This window comes from Hermetia illucens, chromosome 1, assembly GCF_905115235.1.
Source record: "Hermetia illucens chromosome 1, iHerIll2.2.curated.20191125, whole genome shotgun sequence".
Classification (NCBI taxonomy): Eukaryota; Metazoa; Arthropoda; class Insecta; order Diptera; family Stratiomyidae; genus Hermetia; species Hermetia illucens.
Genome location: NC_051849.1, coordinates 40,339,187 through 40,364,222, shown reverse-complemented (window position 1 = coordinate 40,364,222; position 25,036 = coordinate 40,339,187). Strand labels below are relative to the sequence as shown.

The 25,036-nt window shown below is 39.1% G+C and overlaps 2 protein-coding genes across 3 annotated transcripts in view; both read right to left on the bottom strand.

The window, feature by feature from the left end:
• LOC119651969 (potassium voltage-gated channel protein Shaker) overlaps window positions 1-7,256 on the bottom strand; it is a 105,712-nt gene extending 98,456 nt beyond the window's left edge. For both annotated transcript variants that reach the window (XM_038055921.1, XM_038055951.1), the window contains exon 1: window positions 7,023-7,256. Coding sequence is in view for 1 of the 2 variants with exons in the window: in XM_038055951.1 (XP_037911879.1) it covers window positions 7,023-7,036 (14 nt within the window). In the remaining variant the exon portion in view is untranslated. The remainder of the gene's footprint in view (window positions 1-7,022) is intronic.
• A 154-nt stretch (window positions 7,257-7,410) lies between these two features.
• Window positions 7,411-24,571, bottom strand: LOC119652023 (ATPase inhibitor A, mitochondrial). The gene is made up of 4 exons (XM_038055960.1): window positions 24,426-24,571; window positions 24,298-24,359; window positions 24,086-24,224; window positions 7,411-7,587 (listed from the first exon to the last, which is right to left on the bottom strand). Exons 2-4 carry the CDS (start codon window positions 24,345-24,347, stop codon window positions 7,459-7,461), a joined length of 318 nt encoding a protein of 105 aa, XP_037911888.1. The 5' UTR covers window positions 24,348-24,359; window positions 24,426-24,571; the 3' UTR covers window positions 7,411-7,458.
• Between the last annotated feature and the right edge of the window lie 465 nt (window positions 24,572-25,036).

Genomic DNA, 25,036 nt, shown 5'->3' with positions numbered 1-25,036 from the left:
TCTCGGTGCGGCACGTGATATTTTGTGACATCATATGTCGCTCTGATAATAGCTATTAATGTCTATCGAATTTTCCCTTTGCGTAGGGCACTCCAGATACAAACATATAATATCAAAACTCAGCGCACTGCATCAAAATGATCCGTAGGGTGTTGATGTAGTCAATGCTGGAGGATCCGAGGCTGAATCAGCCTGCTCTCTATTGATTGAGCTTTCGAAATGCCTCTTGATGCGTTCCAGAATTACTTTGGCTATTTATAACTTTTGCGACGACTGGAGATACGCAGTCGAATGTCCTTCTTTGAATTCTTAAGTATCATTTCCTTCTTCTATTCTCTGGGAGAAACCTCGGATTCCCAAGATTTCTTTACGAGTCGAATTAGCACATCTTAAGTAACTGCAAATCCAGCGATAAATAACTCTACGGGGAGACCGTCTAGCACAACGGCTTTACTCCGTTTGAATGTATTGATGGCCGAGACGATTTTTCTTCTGTTTGGAGGAACAGAACGTATCCGCATGTTGGTGACTAGCCAATTTATCCACAAGAGGAGGAACTTCACCGAATGTGATATGCTTAAGAACGGTGATGAAGTGTTCTTTCCATGGAAAGATTTACGACCAAATGCAAGCTCTTTCATGATACCGTATACACTTCTGAAATCATTGCATACTGAGGCATCTTCCCCTTCCCTAACCAGGGCAACAGCAAACTCTCTTATCACACTGTGTACATTACGCTGAACTTCAACGGGTTTCATTCGGTATTGGAGCTAGAGCGTGCCATGCCTAAAATCACTCGCAGCATGGAACCTTCAATTCCTTCCGTTTATCAATCCGCTTCCACGATTCCGTAATCAGCCAAGTATCATGACACCTGTTTGGGACGTAGCCCACGACAGTGTACTGTAGTGTATCGTTTCGATCTTGAATGAAGTGCCCTAACACACTTCAAGGCCCTGATTCAATTTGATTGCCGCGACTATTACGAGGCAATGGAATCTGCAGAAACCGACAAATGTTCGAACGAGGTACTGGCATAGCCCACCTTGGCATTCAGATTACCCATCACGATCACAATGTTACCTTTGGAAAGCATCCCTGAACTGTGTGTAATTACTCGTAGAAAGCATCCTTCTACATTATACGGGAAATCTCCTTTAGTGCATAGCACTATACAATTGTGATGTTCCTTAACCTGAACCAGAATCTTTCAAACAGAATCCTATCAGAAACCGGCTTTCAGATCAAAAGAACGCGCTTGGCGGTAGTCATCAGAAACAACCTGACACCAAATTCCCATTTACTACCACTCAGCTTTACAGAATACAAAAACACATTCGCATAAGTGGGGCAGAAGAGAGAAAAGTACTCTCCAGAGTCTTGTGTAAAACAAAACCTTTAATAAGGTCTGTTTGTCACAAGCAGTTTTCTCAGGATTGGTTTGGATTGGTGAAAAGGTGGGAATTAAGAACCCCCACGCATGCAGTGAGTAACATCGCTCTACCTTGAGTTTAAGGAGAACTCCTCCATGCTATTAACCTAGTATGCTAGTCCCAAGCCCAGGTAAAGGAGGAGCGTTTGAGGCAACGTACTCTCTCCTTAGTAAAACAAAAATAAAATGCTGAGAGCAGGGAAAGAGATAAATAGAGTATAGTTGGAGTTATTCCACTATGCTAAATTCTACCTAACTTCTCTTGGTGACAGGTCCCGCGACAGGCCGACCAAGAAAATGCATACAATGCCGTTACAAACAAGATGATCGGGTTGAGTCACAAGCCTCGGTCGCGCAGTCGACGCGGCAGGACCGACCCCGGTCCTGTCGAGAAATGGGCAAGTGTTCTTGACGAATGGACGGCTTCAGGACGTAAGCAAGTTAGTCCGAACAAAACGAACAAAACAAATACGTGTTGGCACCCTAACCGAAAGGAACTCGCAAGAACCCTTCGGAAAAGCTGCATTGATATTTGCGCTCTGCAAGAAACCCGATGGACTGGTGCCAAAAAATGCGACATAGAACGCGAACGTGGTAAAAATGACGATAAACTTCTCTATTTTGGTAGCCCACACACTCAATATGGTGTTGGCGCTGCCATCTCAAAGGGTATCCGTGATGCCATTAAAGAAGTCGAACGATTTGGTGATCGACTGATGAAGCTCACCATTATATCAGCTGATCGGCCTATCCACTTCTTCACCGCGTACGCACCACAGACAGGTCGACCTGATGCCGAGAAAGATGCCCTCTGGCAACTTCTCAATGAAAAGACTTGTCACGTGCTTGCTGACGACTATATAATCATTGCCAGCGACCTTAATGGTCATGTGGGTGAAAAGGCAGACGGTAATAGGTGCCATGGGTGAAAGGGGTTCGGAATAAGGATGGTGAGCGTATAATCGATTTTGCGGACACCCATGACCTTGAACTTATGAATATATGGTTCATCAAACGATTGTCTCATCTTCCTACATTTTATAGTGGGAACAGTAAAACGCAACATTTTACCACGTAGTTCTCCATTGGCTTATAGCATTGACCCGAGATATTGAAATCGCTCAGTTCACCATTGCCAGAACTGAGCGATTTAAATATCTCGGAGGGCAGGTTACTGCCATTGCCAGAACTCAGCGATTTAAATATCTCGAGTCAATGCTATCAGCCAATGGAGAACTGCGTAATGAAATTTTTTCACGCATTAATGCATCCTGGATGAAGTGGCATTCCCCAACTGGTGTTCTTTGTGATCGACGTATCAGCGCACGTCCCAAATCTAAAATCTACTACAATGTCGTTCGTCTGCCGCTCTCTATAGTTCTGAGTATTGGCCGACTATAAAGGACAATGAACGGCGTCTTGCGGTAATGGGGACGAAGATGTTGCATTGCACTGGTGGCGTGACACGTTTTGATTACGTCTGAAATGAGAATATCCGCGATCGATATGGGTTTGCACCGATCGTGGAAAAACTGCAAGAGAGGCGTTTTCGCTGGTGTGGTCACGTAATTCACGCTAACGAGAATTCAACAACCAGTATTGGTCAGAACATCGAAAGCAATGGTAAGCAACCAAAAAGCCGGTCAAAACAATGGTGGCTTGATGCGCTGGATGGGGATTTAAAGGTCTCGAGATTACATCCTGATCAGGCATTTGATAAAATAAAATGACGAAACCGATCACGACGAGCCGACCCCGCTTGTGAACTGAAGGCTGAAGAAAAAGAAAAAGATGTGAGGAGCGACGAGTGCACGACAGCTTCTTGTAATATAGCTAAAAATTCCATTGCCTTCTATTTTCTAGAAAGTGATTTAAATAAATCATTTGATGGAAAGCCCTATGTTGATAATGGTCAACCTCATACGCCCCTGTTTATTATTATTATGAGTTTAATATTATTAGCAAATGCCAACAATTTAACCAACATCAAATATAAAAAAGGGCTAGGGAGAACTAGATTCTTCTTGAAAGGAATTTTAATATTTCACTCGAATGTCAATTATTCTCGTTAATTATGACGTCAGCATCTTATTTGTATGACTTAGAATGCTGTTAATTAGCACGAAATTGATAAGTTTGAACTGCTATAACTTTCCCATTAATAGTTGGATTTTCATGAAACTTGGCATGTGTATGCATGTGGCTGTCCTCTATGTCGGTGCAAAATTTAGTACACTTAGGATGAACTTAAGCGGAGTTTTTTAGTCTATTTCTAAAAGTTGATAATATACTATTAGTAAATTTTTTGAGCAGATACCGGAATGGGACATCCCTCGAAGATTAGATTTCACATAAGTGTTTTACACAAAACCTTAAAAAGGGCTGCGGATAAATAGATTCTTCATAAATGTGACTTTAATATTCCACGCGAATGTCAACTATTCCGGGTAATTATGACGTCAGCATCTGATTTGCATGGCTTTGGAAGCGGTAAATTCGCGCGAAATTGCTAAGTTTGAACTGCTATAACTTTGGTGTTAATTGCCAGATTTCTACGAAATTTTGCATGTATATACGAAATATTGTCCTCTATGCTGGTACAAAATTCGGAAGTCCTAGGATGAAATTAAGGGGGGCTTTTCAGTAAATTTCTAAAAAATAGTAATATACTATTAGTAAGTTTATTTGAGCAGATATCGGAATGGGACATATTTTGAGGCCTAGATTTCATCTAGGCGCACCACTCCGATTTTTTCCGGATTTTTAGGTTGGGTAGTTTCCGAAAATGAGTCCTGTCTCACTTCAAGTGCGTACATTTTGACTCATTACTCACGCACTTTGCAATTTATGCCAAAACTAATATCAGTTTCGGAAAGTACAAATCGAGACCTTTCATTTGATACCCTACACAACTATATCCGGTGAAAAACATTTTTGAATCCCCCCTTTGCATGTATGGGGAGCCCCCCTTTAAACTCCACCTAAATTTATGCCACTCACTGTATGCGTGGGATTTCATAGTTCCCATCTGTCCACCAAATTTCGTTCGGATCGGTTTAGCCGTTTTTGAGAAAAATGCGTGTGACAGACAGACAGACATTGAATCGATTTTAATAAGGTTTTGTTTTACACAAAACCTTAAAAATGATCTCAATCACGCGATTACCGACCATTACGAATGTGGAAGAATCGTTCGGTGTTAGAATGAAGGTCCCTGAAAAGAAACGCCTCTACCACAAATTTGTCGACGATAAAACGCCTGCTAATTGAAAAATTTATAAGAATGCCAACCGGGAAGCAAAGAAAGCAGTCATTGCCGACATTTGGAGCAATTCCACTTGTCAGCGCAAATTTCGAATGTTGTTAACCCCGCTGCGCCACAGGCTTGCGACGGTCGGGACATGGCAGGCAACTTGCAGCGCAATCATGATCTGAATGTCCTCCAGCGCGGTTCTGCCTCTACTAAGGGCTTCGACGAACCTCCCAATATTCACCTTTGCGATATTCCATGCACGGCGAGAGATATGGTAGAGTCAACTATTTCGAACGCAATGTATTGATGATCGCTCGCCAGGAAGTCTTACAGAATTCGCCACGCGCCACCTTACGACAGCACTGATTCCGACGACAAGTTCCCTCCAGGTATCTTTCCCCCGTGAGTGACAAAGCGTTGGTGTGGATCCGATGTTTAAAACTACGATACGCAATCTTTGCTGAATACAGCGTCCTTTAAAACAAGTCTGCGTCGATAATCCGACATCTTGTTCAGTGTTAGATAGGCACTGAAAAACATTATCCCTAACCAACCAGTAAATCCAGACAAGCCCGAACCCAGATGACAGTGGTACCTAATAAGTTAATAAGTTGGGATGTCTTGTAGCTACGTGCTTATTCCGGCACTGTTCGCCGATTAGCACTAGATCAATTTTTACCGCCGAACCGAACTGTGGTAACAACTCAAGATCTGTTGCACTTCGGCGCAATTTGTAGGATGCGGATCATGTTAGCCGCGGCCATATTGCCATTTATACATATATACATCCAAGATACCAGTTATCTTATAGGTAATCGTAGCTTTCAATTATTATCGCTGTAGAAAACTGAGGGATCAAGTAGGTCATGGGTTTTCTCAATGGCATAACTCACAATGGAAGGATTTCTAATTCTTGTAAGAAGCAAAGAAGAATCAAATAACGATATTATTGACCAACATTTAAATGCATCGACTAGTTGCGATTCCGAGAATGAGGAATTGAACATACAAACTTCCCATGCAGAGGCAATTGACTTTAGTAAAGGATTGCTTCGGTGGACTAAGCTATCAGTATCTAAAATTATTGCGTCATCAAACGTTAGAGCCAAAGTCAAGCTTGACTGCAAAATATACCATAAGGCAGTATCAAATAAATGATTTCCTTATTTCCTAATCCTTGTAATTTACTTTCCATATTATTTTATAAGTTATAAATTCTTCGCATAAATGCATATGCACAATTAATCTTATATAAAATTCTTTTGAAATGTGATCGAGGACCTTATTTTTGCCTTAATTAAAAACGCTTGGAATTTAGAATTGGCCAAACTTGTTTTTTCTAATTTTCGACCTGGTATTGCACTAACAAAATTATAACAGGTGGCAATTGTCACTGTAGTGCATTTTTTTTGCATTCTAAGACTTTCCGTGTCAGTACCATACTAAAGTGAATAGTCTGACAAACTAAGTGCATAAACATTACGAGGTAGCTACAAACGAGTCAAATGCCTACTCAAATATTGTATACAAGAAATACGCAATACCTTTCACACCTGAAACGTTCAGCTTCCGATTTCCTCGACTTTTTTTTCAATTTTTTCCCTTAAACTACTCTCTCTACTCTATACCATTCGCAACAAATCTCGTCAAAATCAGAGCATTAACAAGTAAGTGAACGATTTTTTAAAATTTACGAAATCAGGTTTTTCTCTTCACATTGGTCGCAAAAAGGGGAACTAAAAATCCTTTAAGAAAAACTTTTAATAGTATTTATGGAGCACAAAGCTTCAGGCGAAACTGAACTCTGGAAATTACGTTTCTAGAAAATTCAGCCTTTTCAAAACTTGAAAGCACTTTTCTCTGCAAGGACTCAAGTTAGAAAAGTGATTTTTTTAGTTTATAGGTAATTTCACATTGCCTAATTTGAATAGTTGCACAGAAAGCTTCTGGAGAAAAAAAACTTCAATGCAATAGATTCGGAGCTATTTTGGCGGTCGGACAGGATAGCCCCACTCCGCTTAGAAGGATTTTGTCTCCTTATTCTTCTTATTTTATTGTGGATTTTGAAGAAACCATTAAAAACATGCTGGTTACATTGATTTTCCTAGGAGTGTAACACTTCAACTGGAAAATTAACTTATGTAAATGAATGTAACAAAAATAACGATGTAAATTGCTATCAGCAAATTCATGTTCTAGATTAATAAAAACACATAATCCAAAATTTATACATCTCAATAAATAGTTTGTTTCATAAGCTCGCCGTTATGTAAGCCACAGGAAGTTGGTAATGTAAACTTGTCACTTTAGCAAAAAAATACTTTGATCACTTACCCCATCGAAAGCATCGTTGGTTAATAGGCAAAAAAGGAATAGTAAAGAGCAAAATGGCACAAATGAAAGTCAATTATATCAGCAGCTTTAGACAAACAGCATAAAACACTCAGATTCAATTAAAATTTGCGTTTATTTAGCTCTGGACAGTAGTGCTTCTATGCCTTCACTGAAATATATACTACAAATGCTATCGTGAAGGGATGTTATTATATTTTAGTGATACTATGAGTCTTTCCCGTTCATGGATTGCTGCATATAAGGCGTAGAAACTTGTTTGCTGGGAGAGGGTTACATACACTTAACCAGCTGAGTTTTGATGACATCATTAAGTTACAGTATTAAATCCATGTTTAAGAATGTATCGCATGCAGAGAAAAAACGAAAATTACGAATAAAAAAACACAATATATTCTGTACTATCGGCTACACAATTCTATTTTTTCATCTTCTCAAGGAACTCCTTATGACGCTTGATTGCGGCCTCGTGTTCTGCAATCTGTTGCTTGTGGAAGTCATCTTGTTTGATCATATCATTGTGAAGTTTATGTAACTGCTCTTGTTGCTGTTAAATAGAAATAAAAAGCACAAATCAGAAGTTTATCATAAATTTCTTAAAAAATTAAAATCTATTACGACATTAATAGCCAAATATTAATACATCTAAATCAAGGAAAGGACAATTTTTCGTCGAACTAAGTGGCGGACAATTATTTATCTTGCATATATCGATATTTTCAAAAACAGATGCTCTCATTTACAATGCGTTTCACAATCTAATTGCAGAGCAAAAGAAGTTGAGGTGTCTTCTTTCTTCTAACGTTTGCTCACGCTTTCTGTTGGGCTACCACGTACTGCTATACGGCAAGCAAGATCAACACCAGAACACCTTGATATCGTATTGGATTATATAATGTGACATTCCATCATCCTTCAAACTGTGCATGAAAACCATCGTAAAAATTCCCTATAAATGCGGGCACCTGTACACGTCTCGCTACCCCACTTCCTCAAATATCATAATTACACAGAATATTCTCCTTCGAAAAAAGCGGAGCTTATACCCATTTTCATTCCTCTTAAATCTCTTCACTTCTAACATCCATGTTATGATTGAAAAAGAGACCACATGCAATAGCACTACTGTTAACTCTTTCCCTGAAGCTGATTACGTTTTTAACCACTACCTCATCAAAGCCAAATCAAGATATTGCATGTCGAGAAGTGAAAATATGAAAATCAACCATCAGATGACAAGATTCGATGTAACGAAATTGAACGAATAAGAGGCAAATAACTTAGTCGACTTCCAGCTGGCGTATGTTTGTGTGTGTGGTGGGGGAGAAACTATAGCTTCTGAGCACTCAGGCCGTGTTGGCTCGCTACCCCCGTCTAACGGAATATTCCGGATTCGTTGACGTATCGCAGAATTTCGTCCATAGGTTTCACATAGGAAATGCTCTGTGGATTCCGCTTCCTCATCACAGGAGGGACATCTTGCATAATTCCTATTCTGAAAATATGCCCAGCTAGTGAATTTTGGCCTGTCAGAATGCCCAACATACACCTGCAAGTCCGCATGTTCGGTTCTGGCAGGAAAAGTTTCGTGTCTCGAGCAGCATTTAGGCTCTGCCACCTGTCATGGTGGGAAGCTTGTTCCCAGTTTTTGAAAATTGACTTAGCCAATGCTACTCATACGTCAATTGCTGGTTCCAGTCCCGGCATAGGGGAGATTGACCCCTCTTTCGCTAAAGCATCCGAGATTTCATTTCTCTCTGCGCCACAGTGACCAGATACCCAGAGTATTTCCACCGATTGAATATAGAGGTAGAGTTCAAACCGTTTCTGCATTCCTGAACGATTTTCGAAGTGATCAGAGGACTACTCAACGCCCTCAATGCAGTTTGGCTATCACTGCAGATTGCCATGCGTCCGCCCTTCAACCGCTCGTCAATTGCCCAGCTTACCGCCCTTAGGATCACATAAGCTTCGGCTTGAAAAACCGTTGCATATTGTCCCAAAGGAAAAGCCCTCTTCTCGTTTTTATCCGGCTCCAGAACCCTCTTCTGTTTTTAAGCCATCGGTGTAGAAGACTTCCGTATATCCCGCAACGCATTCCTCTGGGACTTCCCAATTCTCTCTACGCTTCAGGGTACCTTCATATCTTCTACCAAACAGATGTATTGGGACACAAGAATCTACAGTCCTCCCAGTAACTCTTCCAGCGTATGGTAGTATTTATAAAGATACTCTATACCAAATTATGGTTGCCTTTATGCCATCAAAACTTATTCGAGACACTAATGACAAAAACAGACTCTGAAAATCAAGTCCAGAACGAACTCACGGACAGGTTTGGAAAAAAAAGTCAGAGTAAAGATTTGGTCTTGGCGCCTATTCTATTCGATTTGACATTTGAATGTGAGTGTTTCCAGTTACTTTACGATGCATAATAATACACTATTGTTACCTTTATTTGAGCAGATATCGGGGTGGACAGTGTTTTTCGAGCCTAAGTGTCCTATAGAATTATTTTATGATTTTTTCCAGATTTTTCGGTTTAGTGGGATCTCCAAATGAGTCCTTGATTGAAATATGAAATTTTTAACCTTCGTTAATATCTGATATCAAAATTAAGATCGATTCCGGAAAAAACTTATCGAGGATTTTCATGATTTCGCTGTATGCGAACCATATTTATTTCTCTATTGGCTTATACCGAACTGGTGGAAAATTCATTTCGTTCATTGTTCGCATTACCCATTCAACCTTAAAATTTCCCACAACCCTAAATATTATATAGGGCCTACAAATAAGTTCTGTCGGTTTTTTTGTTAAATTTGAAGCTTTATTGTGAAAAATTGGTTATACATTCATTGTTCAAAGTATTGCCCATCGCTAGCCACAACTTTCTTCCATCTTTCAGGCAATTCATAGATACCATCGCGCCAAAAATTGGCCGGCTTGGCCGCTATCCACTCATCGAGCCATTTTTTGAGTTCCTCGTAATTGGAGAAGTGCTGGTCAGCCAGGCCATGCTGCAGCGACCGGAACAAATAGTAATCAGAAGGAGCAATGTCTGGGGAGTACGGCGGGTGGGGTAGGACTTCCCATTTCAACGTTTCTAGATATGTTTTAACGGGCTGTGCAACATGTGGACGAGCATTGTCATGTTGCAAAATAACTTTATCATGCCTTTGCTGGTATTGCGGCCGTTTTTTCTTGAGTTCGCGGCTCAAACTCATCATTTGACGTCGGTAGAGTTTGCCCGTGACCGTTTCGTTCGGTTTTAGCAGCTCATAGTATACCACACCCAACTGGTCCCACCATATACACAGCATGATCTTCTCACCATGAATATTCGCTTTGATCGTCGATGATGAGGCATGGCCGGGGTATCCCCACGTTGCCCGACGCTTGGGATTATCTTAATGGATCCACTTTTCATCGCCAGTAACTATTCGATGCAAAAAACCCTTCCTTTCTTATCGTTGGAGCAGTTGTTCGCACGTGAAAAAACGGCGTTCGACGTCTCTTGGCTTCAGTTCATACGGAACCCAATTTCCGACCTTTCGGATCATTCCCATTGCTTTTAAACGGTGTGAAATGGCTTGCTGAGTGACTCCAAGTGTTTTTCCAAGTTCTTGTTGCGTTTGCGATGGATCTTGGTCGAGCAATGCCTCTAATTCTTCATCTTCAAAAATTGTTGGCCGTCCGGCGCGCTCTTCGTCTTCCAAGTCAAAATCGCCACTTTTAAACCGTCTAAACCACCTCTGACACCTTCGCTCAGATAGAGCATGGTCACCATAAACTTCCACCAAAATGCGATGCCTTTCGGTTGCTTTTTTCTTCATATTGAAATAATGAAGTAGAACTCCCCGCAAAAACACATTATTTGGTACAAAATTGGCCATTTTCGTTGATGAAAAAATTATTGTTGTTTACACTTCAATTAAATAATTTATACTGACGTTTGTGCCTATTGACAGTAGCTTTCCGATGAATGTTTGGAAATGTGGTTCAATGGAATAAAAAACAAGCTACGCCATCTATTGTGAAAACCGACAGAACTTATTTGTAGACCCTATATAATAATAAAACAATTGTATACAATTCAACAACAAAAAGACGATTGTTCCTTTTGCAATGATATATATAATTTCATGCCCGTCAAGAGTTGAATACATTTTGCCTAAGTTAGCCGGCCGGCACAGTCCACTACAAGAGGAAAAACGGTCAGCCCTTTGTTCCAAGCGATTGGTCGATCACCTCAGCATTCGCTTGAAAGAAAATTTTGAGCAAGGAAGCGGACAATTGTCGTTGATTTGCCTGTCTTCTGTTTACTCCTTGAATATAGTGCACTCACACAGTCTTCTTTTCTTGTCTGTTGCCTATTTTATTTTCAATGAAGCAGTGCTTACATTTCATTATTAACGCACTTAATGCTGTGCAAGTGGCAAGCAGTGGCAGCAGCCACACAAAGCAAAGGCGAATACAAACAATCATGACAAATTCATGACAGAACAGGATTCGAACCCAAGAAAACGAGATCAGGCTGATACTCAACCAGCTCGGCCACCGCGCCTTGCTTTGATTTGTTGGGGAGTTTTGGATGGCAATTGGTCGAAGTGGAATTGTTTTTCTCAAGCAAAGAGCTTGGCGTAACAACTACTAGTTACAATAGAAGAATTCGTGAAAAAAAATTTGCTTATATTGACTCAGGCTTTGTCTTACGAGTTATTGACTAAATTTAGAAATCAGAAATTATTGACTATCATTAAAGTACGATCTCATATACGCTACGCGATGCGACAATACATACATTTAGAACTGCCGCGACGCGGCATGCCTTAATTGCACTAGTGCGGCAAGCAACCACATACATCTACATATTTTGACATTTTAACAGGTGGATACAAACCAAAACTGAAAAATCGTAGCAGTCACCTGAGTTCATCATCAACGGCGCAACAACTGGTATCCGGTCTAGGCCTTCACCTGAGTTCATTATATGGAAACAAACCATTATAATAGATCCTGGTGTGATCTCAATGATCTAAATTTCGTTCATGACTTCTGAGGCACTAAACTATCTAAAGGGAATCTTCCAATTGCCAAGCCTAGCTAGCAAATATTCTTCAGTGGAGCTGCACTTAGGGAGTTTGAGGACCTCCGCCACTTTTCTGTTTTATTTTATAGCTTTGCGCTGGTGGATAGCTTCTCAATTTAGGTTCATTACACTCCCTTTAAACATAGCATTAAATGATCTCATCCATTGTATGCATACCAAATTTTATCCCAATAGATATATAACCGTTTCCGAATAAATTGCGTTAGATATACAAACACCCAGACAGACAATAATCCGATTTTAATAAACTTTCAGGTAAAACTTAACTTAAGAGATTGTTATATAATTTCGATCATCTTATTTACATAATTAGGGGTAAGCAGCGGATGATCTTAGACAAATAAGAAAGGGCCACAGAAGTTTAACCCCACCAAAGGCGGTCCCAATTACGTTTTCAGTACGAAAGAGGAAGTCAGGTAACACCCAGGCATCTCGGAATGTCAGTGGGGCTTTATCAATAATGTCCACTGTTAACTTACCGCGTCTATATCCTGCTGAGCCAGTGACTCCCCTTTGAGTTCAGGATTAATAATTCGCTAGAAGTAAGCGTGGACTTGGTATCGAGCCAATGCTTACTACTTACTACCACAAGGCGCAGCTTCATTATTTGGAGGCCGGTTTCGAACAGGTCACTGATTGAGAAATTGCAGGCCAAAATCAGGAACATTTAAATAGTAATGCTACGCACTAACGGAGACTTCCCATACAAAAGAGGAATAGACTTTCTATGAGCAACTAAATGTGACATTGTGGTGGGTGGTCTGAATACCAAAGCAGTTGGAGCGCAAAGCCTAAGTTTCAAGTAACTGCAGAGCACGAGCATACAAGTTTACCACATTGCAATCAGCTAGGGAGCTGTCTTCTATATGCGCATAACAAGAGAAGCGTTGAAGTCGACCTCGAAAGGAATATTCGACGACGCAACCATATTGGAGTGAAACTTGGTTCCCCTTGAAGAACTTCATCAACATATAACCAAGATACCCGTTGAACTTCATTGACATATGACCAAGATACCGGTGGTCGGTTGATCAGCAAGCGGAAGTGACAGTGGATATATCGCACATTAAGAAATAGCGACAACTCCATTGATGGCTATGCCATGCAGTGGAAATAAATAACCCAGGTTGGCCGATGAGTCGCTCGCTCCAGGAACACACAGGAGCACAATGGAAAAGGGATGCAACTTCTCGAGGAATCCTTGAGCGGCCTGAAATACATTATATTTCAGCAAATCGACAACGATGGCAAAAGGGCTTAGTTGATGCGCTATGTCCCGTTTAGGGGTAAATGGCAACCGTATCCATAGACTTAGGAACCAATAATAAAGGGCTAAGAATGACATATATGGTACAACGTTGAGCTTTACAATTATACAACCTACCATCTGCATCGACCATTGCGAAGCTGCAAAAACTACAATGGGTTGGGCACGTGCAAGTAAGAACTGATAAATGATAACAAATTTCTACACGAATGCTAGCATTGATTATTGGCTACCAGCTACCAACTTCCACGATGTTTTAAAAAGTGCAATGTAAATACATTTCCGGTCGTTTATTTTGCTCAGAAAAAGCTTAAATAATGTCAAAGTAAGCCAGCGATTTTTTCTCTGAAATCAGAATGAATTTGTTGGGTATTTACAGTTCGAGAATTAACAGAAAAAATTTTAAGGGGCATATCGATAACCTCTGATTTAAGAATTACAGAAATTTGGGAATGGTTGCATAGCGATAAAAATGACACCGGTTATCAGTCATTAACTGAGGAAGAAATAATTAGCACAACTACCGTATCAGCAGAAGGCGCAGTTGTTGATGAAAATGACGATGATCGTTTTTGTAAAATTATTATGTTGTTCAGAATGTACCAGAAGCAGGTGATTTCGAAAACAAGCAAAAAAGCAGATTGAAGCTAGTCAAAGTTTATTGGATGGTGCGAGTAAAAAGAAGCAAAAGTGCAGAAACAAGGCTTCTTTGTCAATTTCCTGCCCTTACTCAGAAAAATCCGAAAGGACCAAATAAGCATTGTTAGCAAAATTCATCAATAAAAACAATTGATATATAATTGTTTTGCAAAGCTTTTCAATTATTTAATAGAAAAAGAACTTTCAATTATTTACCCTGTTAAAATTATAATATTTGATCAATTCGTGCACCACGAACGTTTTGGATTTGATTGCTCTTAATTTAAAATTGTTCGGATAGAGAAAATATTTAATTTTAATATAACCATTTTAAATGGGTATGATTAACTGTTCAAACTACGCATTGCGGTTATTCATGAGTCCCACGCTTGGTATATAAATGAGGCTCTTTTGTATCGGGAATGGCTTGCGGATCAACCACTAATAGAGATTAAATTTGACGAAAAAACAGATTTAATATTAACGACAAAGTAACAAATCACGGAAATTACGTTCAACTCACAATATATCTTTTAACAAGATAATACCTCTGTTCATGCTATGCCTGTTGTGCCCCCATATTTCCACAACAACACTGTTCAGTGGCCAACACGTTCCTCAGCGTTGAACAAAATCTAAAATTTCTAAGAAAACTTAGTAAATAGGAGGGCAAAAGATGTGACCATCGAAGTCTAGTCACAAATCGACCTAAATTATATCAAAGGTGATATTCCTCTTTGTCAAACTGGATGTACTAGCATTTCGTACTGAACTATCCATTGAAAGTATCATGAGATTCACGTGCGTTGGATTGTAATTTTGCAAAGGATCAGTTCTGTTTATTCTTAACTTCCGATTTTTAGTTTAAACTATTGTTACGGTTATTATCAAATACGGCACTTATTTACTTTAGCTCTCCTCCCAAATATATATATATATATATATATACATATATCGCGTTGCGTTTCGACTTCGCGTGAAATCCGTTTCTGTAGGGTAGTATTAACATATGATATTCGAGATACGACGGGAAAAATTCTTATTCAGATTATCCAAATGACTGGGAATGTTACACATGCTGAGAAAAATATCCAGCTGTTGAAACAACAGATTTCCGAGGTGTTAATCGCCGCCGATCATTTTTCTCGAATCCACTCCACATTCCAAGAACACAATGCTTAGAATCACATGTAATTGTTGGCTTGCTGCTCAAAAAATCGATCATTTGCCATAGCTCGCCTTTGCGCAAGGCTTAAACCTAATAGAAAACCAGTAAGGGATCATCGGCTGAATTTACTGCGGAAACGGGTAGATCGAACGATATACTGCTGGATATTAGGTACCTTATTGGATTTGGGAAGCAACACCAACTTTTCCTACTGAGCAGCTAATATTCTCTCCTTTAACCAAGCCTCGAAGACGTATAGTTCGTGCCTAGTTTTCTTTACCAGCTTCAAAGCTTTTTTAGGGATTCCCTCCAAGCCTGAGGCTTTATTATCGCCAATCTTTCCACTATATTTCCTACAGTTGCTCCTCGATAACTAAGGCCATCACGTTCTTGTTGAGCTGGGCCATCAATTACCTTTCGCTGGTTTGGTTGTGGGGAAACAAAATAGCAACCTGGAGTGATATCTATGGCTTTTTCATTACACATCCAGATTTATACCAGCATCTTGGCATTACTATTTGAAGCTTTTTTCTTTGGGTCTACCTCCTGTCGGTCCTTGCATCGGATTTCCCAATGACCCTCTGGTAAAGCCTCCTCTCCACTTGAAACGACACCACACAACATGATAAATTTGCTACCGCCCACTGAAAATACCACGATAGATTTGCTAACCTCCACTGGAAACGGCACATTGCCTAATGTATTTGTAACATATACATATTGAAAACACTATCAACTGGACATAAATTTGGTTTAGGCAAATGTCTCTGTCCGCCCTAAAGAGCAGAAAGACAAATGGCTCTACCTCTTTCAGACATTCCTGTGTCAGACAAGCGTGTCTCTGTGTTTGCCTCAGACCTCTATCTAAATTGGACTTCTTAAGCCAGACAAAACTCACATTTCAATATGTATAAATTTTCGTATTTTTCCTCTATATTGTTTGAATGTTTCTAAATTATGAATGTTACAACACACAATATACACAGTATATTCAACCCCTTGGCTTGCTACAAATACGCTGGTAGATAGATGGGGATATGTGTACAACTTGTAAAAAAACCCTCACGGCCGCACATACATAATGCGAAACTGGATAGGGCATCAGTTGTTTTCAATTTGTTGGCATATGCTAGCATGTTGGCTGCACGCCAAAATGATAAACTGAAATGCGTACAAATAGAATAAAACCACCCTAAGACGAAAAATTTTTGAATTTATAGAAATTTCGACTTCAGAAACTAAAATTCACAACCACATGTACGTACTCCATATATATTATATTGGGACCATAACTTAATTCTGACCGTTTCCAAAACATGGCTCAAGGTGCTATAGATGGCCGACGCGACAACTGACTTTTCCCGGAGTGTGAAGTATCAACATCTGTCAATCAAATATTAACAAGAAACCTTTGTGTTTTACACAATAAGTTAATTTTTAAAACTTTGAAAATGCCGAATCTCACTCCAAATAAGCACCACTTGCGAAAAGTTTTTAATTTCTATTTCAATTTCAACTCGAGCTGAAGCGCATCGAATGCTAGTGGAAATTTATGGTGTATCCGAACCATGGGATAAATCTTGCAGAGAATGGTTTCGATGATTTAAAAGTGGAAACTTTAGTGTTGAAGAATTAGAAACATTACTCGCCCAAGATTCGTATAAAACAATAAAAAAGAATTCGCAAGAACGTTAGAAGTTACTCAACAAGCTATTTTGAAATGAATCAAAGATGCGAAATACATCCGGACGCAAGGAATAGACCCAAAAAACTTCACTAAACCGGCAACTAGCAGTTGCTCATAAAAATATAAAACTGTCAATATTAATTTCCAACGTGAAATGCTAAAAAGGACGATGAAATATTGTTTCATGCCTTGCTGCATGCCTGCTCCATAAAACCCCTCAGAACGCTTTTTTGATTGTTCCGAAAGATTTTCGGAAGAAGTGGATCACCATCGTCCGACGGAATCCAGTTTCTTTGGAGTCAGGTTTGAATTGTGAGGAACATTTTAATGTTAGTTAACATTTTTAAAGTTCAACTCCAATCTTAATTGATAATATACGATTGCGTTAGAATTTTGTGTCTCTATCATTGAAATCAAGTCACAAGAGAAGAGATAGCGCAGAATATTTAACGTGCCCAAGGTCCGACTCCCGCTCAGTAAAAATCCATTTTTTTGGGGCTTGTGAACCTTTCAGAAACATACGTTTTATTGCTGTTCAGGTAAAAATGTCAGAATTTGTTATATAGCTTGTTGCCATTACTGCCGAAACGTAAAGTAACTTGAAGGATTAACTACTTGAAAGGTAACAAGTAACAAACACTCAACCGAATGCGTTCACGTAGATAAAATTCAAATTGCTCGCTCGATGACGTCACCACATTTTCTTTTCCGCCTTGTGAGAATCCAATTTTGATACCATTATAATTAACAAATGAGCGTTCCAAATTGGTTTTTTTTTAACGGATATGATAATTTGGTAGGTGAAACTACTATTTCGGCTTAAAAAAACATATAGTCATTATCTAACGCTGGGAGGTCTATTGGGTCCCATACGGGCTTAAACCAAGAAATATCGAACGTCGATTTTGCATGTACGAAATCCTGCCTGAACGGAAGTCGTTTCGGGTTCGAATTATAACTAAAGACGAAAAATGGATTCAGTGTAACAACTCGAAACAAAAGTTCGTATATAAAGTGCGGCCAATCAGGAACATCAACGCCAAAGCCAAATATCCATTGTGTCTAGGCAATGAACTCACGAGATACTTCTACAGAGAAATATTAATGCATTTAAAGAAAGCTATACGTCCAGAATGCGTGACTAAATCCGAGTCCATAATATTTAACCATGATAATGTCCTGCCTCATATTACTATTTTGGTTAAAAACGATTTGAAAAATAAGTATCGGAAGCCCTTTCCGATCCATGCAAGACACTTCCACTGGGTTATGCTTCACTTCAGAAGATAGTGTCAAAAATTGACTCGATTCGTTCTTGGCTCTCGCAACGGAATCCATAAATTACCCGAAAAATGGCAGCTAACGATGGACAATATTTCGAATAATATTTTAATTTTTAAATAATTTTATTTTAAGATTGGAAAGATAATCTATGCGTTTCTTAAACAAAAAACGGACCGAATTAAGTTGTACATCCAATACATGTACATATATTTACTTTAAAAGTCATATAAAAGCCAAATACGCATGTACATAAAATGTGGTTTGAAAACATCTTGACACGAATAGTTAGATTAAAGCAAACAAATTTATAACAAACAAGTCAGTCAGAATACTGGAAACTGGACGCTTCATCTATACAGAATTTATGTTCATCTTGTGTCGGAAATCTCCTATGCACGTTTTCCCATGCGAACATACCTAAAAATTCTAAATATTCCTCGATATGTATCCAAATTCCAAGTCCACGGTTTATATAAGTTTCACTTTATATGATGATGTCTTAGAGTCCGATAAATTCACGTGAAATACACAATTATGACCTTCTATAACTTGACTAATAATAGTTGGATTTTCAAAACTTCAAACTTCCCAAAATTGTGTATTGTATTATTCCTTGTAACAAATTTCGCCAGGATGAACTTTCATGAGTTTTCATGGCAAATTTCTAAAACATGGTATCATGCTATTATTTTATTATTAACTTTATTGCAGCAGATATAGGAATAAGGCTTAGATTTCATATGGATGCACCGTTGCGATTTTCTTCAAATTTTTCAGTTGGATAAGTTCTGAGGGGCACACATTCTGAGCCCTCACTCCCCTATATTATACCCAATATTAAAAGTAGGATCACCATCAAGCACTAAACGAGCCTTTTCATTTGATACCCCACATGACCATGTTCTGTGAAAAAAATGTACACCCCTTTCGTATGGATGGGAAGCCCCTCCCCCCTTAAATGCAGTGTAAAATGATGCCACCCATTGTATGTAAAGGGACCACATTTTTCATCAAATTTCGTGACAATTGGTACAGCCGTTTCCGAATAAATCATGTGTGACAGACAGACAGACCTACAGCCAGACATCGAATCGATTCTGATAAAATTTTGTTTAACACAACCTTGTAAGTTGAACTACATATAACGATCATATTCTTGTCCTCACCGATCAACCAACCTGTCGACAGTAATGATTTTTGTTGCTTCTGCCTTTAATTGAAAACTTCAACTTACTTGACCTTTGATAAGCACTAGTAAAAAAAGACTGTTATCGCTGATGTCTTCAGCGGTTCAATTATAGGACAATATTGAAAGAAGTTCTTCAAGCCAATCATCCACTGCTTCTTCATTCCTGCTCTTTCACCTATAATATTTTCATAGATCCCATGTCTATTTATGATTTGCTAGCTTAATCGTCGCAGGCTCTGAGAGTAGAACAATTCAGGTTTTTTGCGAATTCTAGAACCTTTCCCTTCACTATAGGTCCACCTTTGGGAATATTGCTATTTCTCTCTGTTTGATGTTTGCATGCTCTGTTTCTTCTAACATTTCGAAACGTTCTGCCCTTACCTGGCAAAATAGGAGATAAGGAACCAAGGGGGATTCGACAGTCAGATTGAATTTTATATAGAAAGTTGGTGGGAGCGCCAATGAATGTCCTAACAGTTTGTGTTAGAAAATAATTCGGCTTAGTGAAATTTGGTTTTGAGGGGGCAGAACCAATATGCTTATTCTGGAAGCTGCCAATACTTTGTCGAAGAATGTACGGTACATTCCAGAAACCAATCATAGATCGATTTAGATTACAACAAGTCGGGAAACCGGAAGCTAGACGCTTCAGGTATGAAAGGTTTTGTGTATTTCTTTTATAAAAATTGTGCATTTGTCCCATTTGTATGTAGCACGTAATATATGCATATATTATGTAAAAATAAAATATTTCAAGTGTTATTGACATTCGAAGTCTTGAATTCGCACAGAAGCGACACCTTTGACCTAGTATAACTTTGTTAGTAATAGTGCGATTTTCACTAAATTTGGCAGGATCAAGCTGTAGCTTACATTGCTGCAAAATATCGTGAACTTAAGGGGGTTTTGCTGTCAATTACTAAACATTACAGTAATGTACTATTACTATTTATTTGAACAGGTATCGATATGGAGGGTATTTCAGAACTAAGGCACCATATAGTGGCAACCTCTTGATTTTTTTTCTGATTTTTCGGTTGGGTAGTTTCTAAGAATGAGGTTCGTTAAAGAAATGATCACTTTCAACCCCCCGCATTCCCCACCTTGCAAACAAATGTTAAAACTAAGACCGGCTTCGAAAAGTAATAACCGAGCCCTTTGATTTGATCCCCACATGAAAAAATGATGAAAAAAAAATGTATACCCCTTTTTGCATGTATGGGGTCCCCCCCCCCCGTTAAATTCGACGTAAGAGGATGTAACTCACTATATGCGTGAGTGTTCACAGTTCCCACTTTTCTACAGTTCTCTGGTGTCAATCACTACAACCGTCTCCGAGAAAAATGCGCGTGACGGACAGACAGACAGACAATAAACCGATTTTAATAAGGTTTTGTGTTTTTTTAAGTACTTTCTTCGATTTGGTCCTAGCATTCTCAATTTTTTTTCTTTAAGTTAAGTACGGAGCTAACCTGGCGTTCATTCGCATAGACTTTCCTCGCTAGTATTCCAGTCAATATTATTATTCTCACCTAAGTGTGGCACCAAAATGGCAAACTCAGTATAAATTACTAAGTTCATTTTGGTTGGCACGATTCCCTGTTAAAGCTTACCGGGAAAAGAAAATGTCCCCCAAACCATAACACTGCCTCTAAAGTTGCGACTTATTCGAGGAGCTTCATTTTGTTTAGATCGTGCCAAAATGCGCTAAATCAAGCTGGGCCGTAAAGGTTGAATTTCTTCTTATTCAAAAAAATTACTGCCTTCTATTCTTCTTCGCATTTCATCCACGATCTAGCCAATTTGAGACGAGCCTTATTATGTGTCGGTGGTAAGTGAGGTGCTTTAGCAAGCTTTTTATATTTAATGCTGTTATCAGTATGGAAAATATGTTGCACTCGTCTCTTTTTAATAGGAAGAAGTAATTTGGCCTTGATCTGGAACGAACCAAAGTTCATTTCTAGTAGCTTTCTCCTTAATCAGGGCGATTTCTCTTTTCCCGATTTTTTTATTTCCTCCCGGATACTTTTCTGTACTGTATTTTCCCGTTAATCTAAAGAAATTCCGCACAACTCCGTCGGACCTACCAATTTCCTCAACATCGCTCTCATTGTGCAACCCGAATTTTCCATTCTGGCAAGTTGGCCTTTTTCTTTTTCACAAGGCATTGCTATATTCTTTTACGTAGAACACAACAAAATTTCACGTCGCACAAAATTTTATAGACACTTTAGCTACCTGGGTTTATAGAAATTGCGCACTTGTAAATGATTGCTTTCGACCAGTATCATACAATATTTTTCAGCTGCCGCTGTCATAACAAATTCTCAGGGAATCCAGGAACTTATATTCTCTTCAATTCTTTCACACAATCTTCGCATTCTATGCATTTTCTATGAAAAAGAGACTGCGAGTGTGACTGTGTGACTGCATATATAGAATCTGTCCTCACTGCATTAAAAACTTCAACTTGTTTGACCGAGCCATGTCAGCTCCAATCAGTTTAGTTACCATGAAGCCTGCACACAGGAGTCCAGTCAAAGAAAAGCAGTACAAAAAATGAAAATGAATAAAGCTAGGAAGTTGATAAAGTAACATATTCGGATCGGCGCCTTCTACGATTGATTTTGGCACTAAGCTGGAAAATTTCTTACAAACGTAAGCACGTGCACTACTGTCATCACGCAAATTGGAACCAATAAAGATGCGCAGAATGCAACTACAATCTTGTCTGAAAAGCCCCGCCCACCGGAAGGTATCTTCTTGGCCTGCAAAAATGCGAAGTTTCCCTAGGCAATTTCATCTCCCGATTATAATCTTCTTGATAAATACCCTTTTTTTGCTATGCGTTCCGTCAAAAAATTTTCTCCTTTTAGCACTAAAGTGCCCCTTAGTAAACATTTTCAAGACTTATCGTTTATATCTTTAACAGTCGAATTATGGGACAATATTGGGGGAAGTCCTTCAAGCCAATCATCCATGGCTTCTTGATTTCCGTACTTTCTTCAGAAAATATATTTTTTTATAGATCTCGTGTCTATTTTTGATTAATGAATTAATCGTCACGTGCTCTAAAAGCAGAACAATTTAAATATTTTGCGGCGAATTCTAAGACCTTTTCCTTCAATATTGGTCTGCCTATGGAAAGATTGTGTCCAGATAGCTAAGTGGTTAGAGCACAAGGCTGTTGTACGGAAGGTCGCGGTTCAAATCTCACCGATGGCAGTGGAATTTGTATCGTGATTTGACGTCGGATACCAGTCGACTCAGCTGTGAATGAGTACGTGAGTCAAATCAGGGTAATAATCTCGGGCGAGCGCAATGCTGAACACAGTGCCTCCTACAGTGTACTGTAGCGTACCGTTACGGTCTTGAATGAAGCGCTCTAACACGCTTCAAGGCCCTGATCCAATATGGATTGTTGCGCCAACGATTATTATTATTATTATATGGTAAGATTGCTATTTCTCTGTTTGATGGTCAAATGGTTCGACCGAATATGCTTATTCTGGGAGCTGCCGATAATTTGTCGAAGAATGTGCGGCACATCCCCAAAATCAATGATAGACCGATTTAGATTACAAAAGTAAGTAGCTATGAGCTCAGTGTCTATAGTCGGAATGTTGCTGCCATTTCAATAACAATATAGTTTAGAATATTACAGACAGCTAACCTACAGATTTCTACTCCTTTTAGTCGCCATTTACACGCTGAAAATACTTTGAAAGTATTCTCAGACGCCAGCTCAAAGCACAATCCTGTGGCAAGGAAACTTTATGTAAACATATTCACAAGGGTTTTGTAAGTTCAGTCATTAAAAATAAAAAAAAAATCATTTAGCTTTAATTATAGCGAAAGATTATACCAGCCAAATCAACGGTAGTTATCGAACGGGCCATAGCATTGATGCGGAAATTTATCAGAAATCCACCACTTTGCACATCCTTCATAGTAAATACTACTCCTAAGATGAACAATTTGAACCATGGACTTTACATCGGAGCTAAAAATTATTATTTATTTAAAAAAGAAACCATCATCCTGTGAGGCTCATGGGATACAACAGCAGTCAACAATGTCGTAGCTCATGTATAACCCCTAAACAAGGTCATCAAAGCGAAAACAAACTGTTTATCTTGTTAAGTTCTGTTTCCATAGGCCAAAAAAACATGATGAGCTATTTATAGCCGCCAGAGAACTTGTGATCATTAGCCAAATTAGCTTGGGCGCAGTTTCGAGCATATCTTGCCTTCGCGGAATGCGAAGTGCAAAGCACAGCGCCCTATCCCTTTGGTTGCATAATGTGCTTGGTTGCTTCGCAAATAAGATAAAATTCCTGTTGTTCCCCAAATAGATTGGTGGACATAGTTGCGGAACCATTCATGTGAAAATCCGATCAATCTTCCAAAGCAAATTGGATTCTCCTTGAGAACAGCTGACGACCAGCTGAATACACTTGCTCGTTATCACAGGTCCAATATTTGGTCAAAAATAAACGCAGAGGTAGGGCTACCCCACCTCGACCTTTCCCCCCAAGGCAAACACAAGAAACAAAGCTCCAAGTGCCAAAAAACCCTAAAATCCAGTTTCTACCAAAAAAATTTCAATTTAAATCAATCAATATTTAAAACGCATTCAAAACATGGAATTCAGTTTTTGATTAGCAAATTGCGCCTTAGGTTCTACCACTCCCCTTACCTTCTTGTAGAAGTACTCCTCCTCGCGAGCAGCCTCCATCTTGCCAAAGGCTCCTCCAGCCTCACGAATGGAGCCACCACCGCCGCCTCCTTTGCCTGCACCGCTTCCTAGGTCTCCCAATTGGCTCATCTTAGCGATTCTATTAAATTGACCGCATATCAAAGTTATATAACCCAATTATAAATAGATATCGCGCCCGGTCTGGCAATTACCTCAAATAGCTTGGATACAAGCCATTAAAACCCCTCCTTGCGACGAACATCGTGTGCTTTCACTTGAATAGAATGAATTAAGACGTTGCTAACCGTTCAAACAAATTCTGAAATCACTTTCACCTCACCTTTCCTTTTATTAGATCACAACCGGTATAACCTCCTCTCTGACTTCAGAACGAGTGCCGTCAGACAGTTCCACGGCTCCACGAAAAAATGAATTTGACACGAGAACTAAGGAACTGCAAAATGTCTGCAAATCAGTCTGTTCACTGGAGAACTAAGTCGTCGATTTGTCAAATGATTTAAATTTTTTAGTTGTTTTTTGCAATTTTCGATGAGATCAATATGGCTTAATAAGGCTTGAAGATTAATTCTTTTGCCAATTACAATTTAGAACAATCGTATATTTTGCAAAACCCAAAAACTGAACAAAATACGCCAAAAAATACAAATCTAAAGAAAACTGTTTAGTATCTAGGGGATTTCCATTCGATCTTGATACACTAAAATGTCAACATAAACAAAAGTAAAAGCATGCGCCTTAATTTTGATCCAAGGAAACAAGATTGCGTCCACGGTTCAATACATCGTTGCGAACCATGAAAGCCTCGACCACTACTGAATGCATCAAATTATGTTTTAAATTTAATTCAAATAAAATGTATAATAGAAAACCTTCCACTAAAGTATCTCTACAAGCATGACTTGGAGCCTTATCCTTATCCCAAAGCTGTTA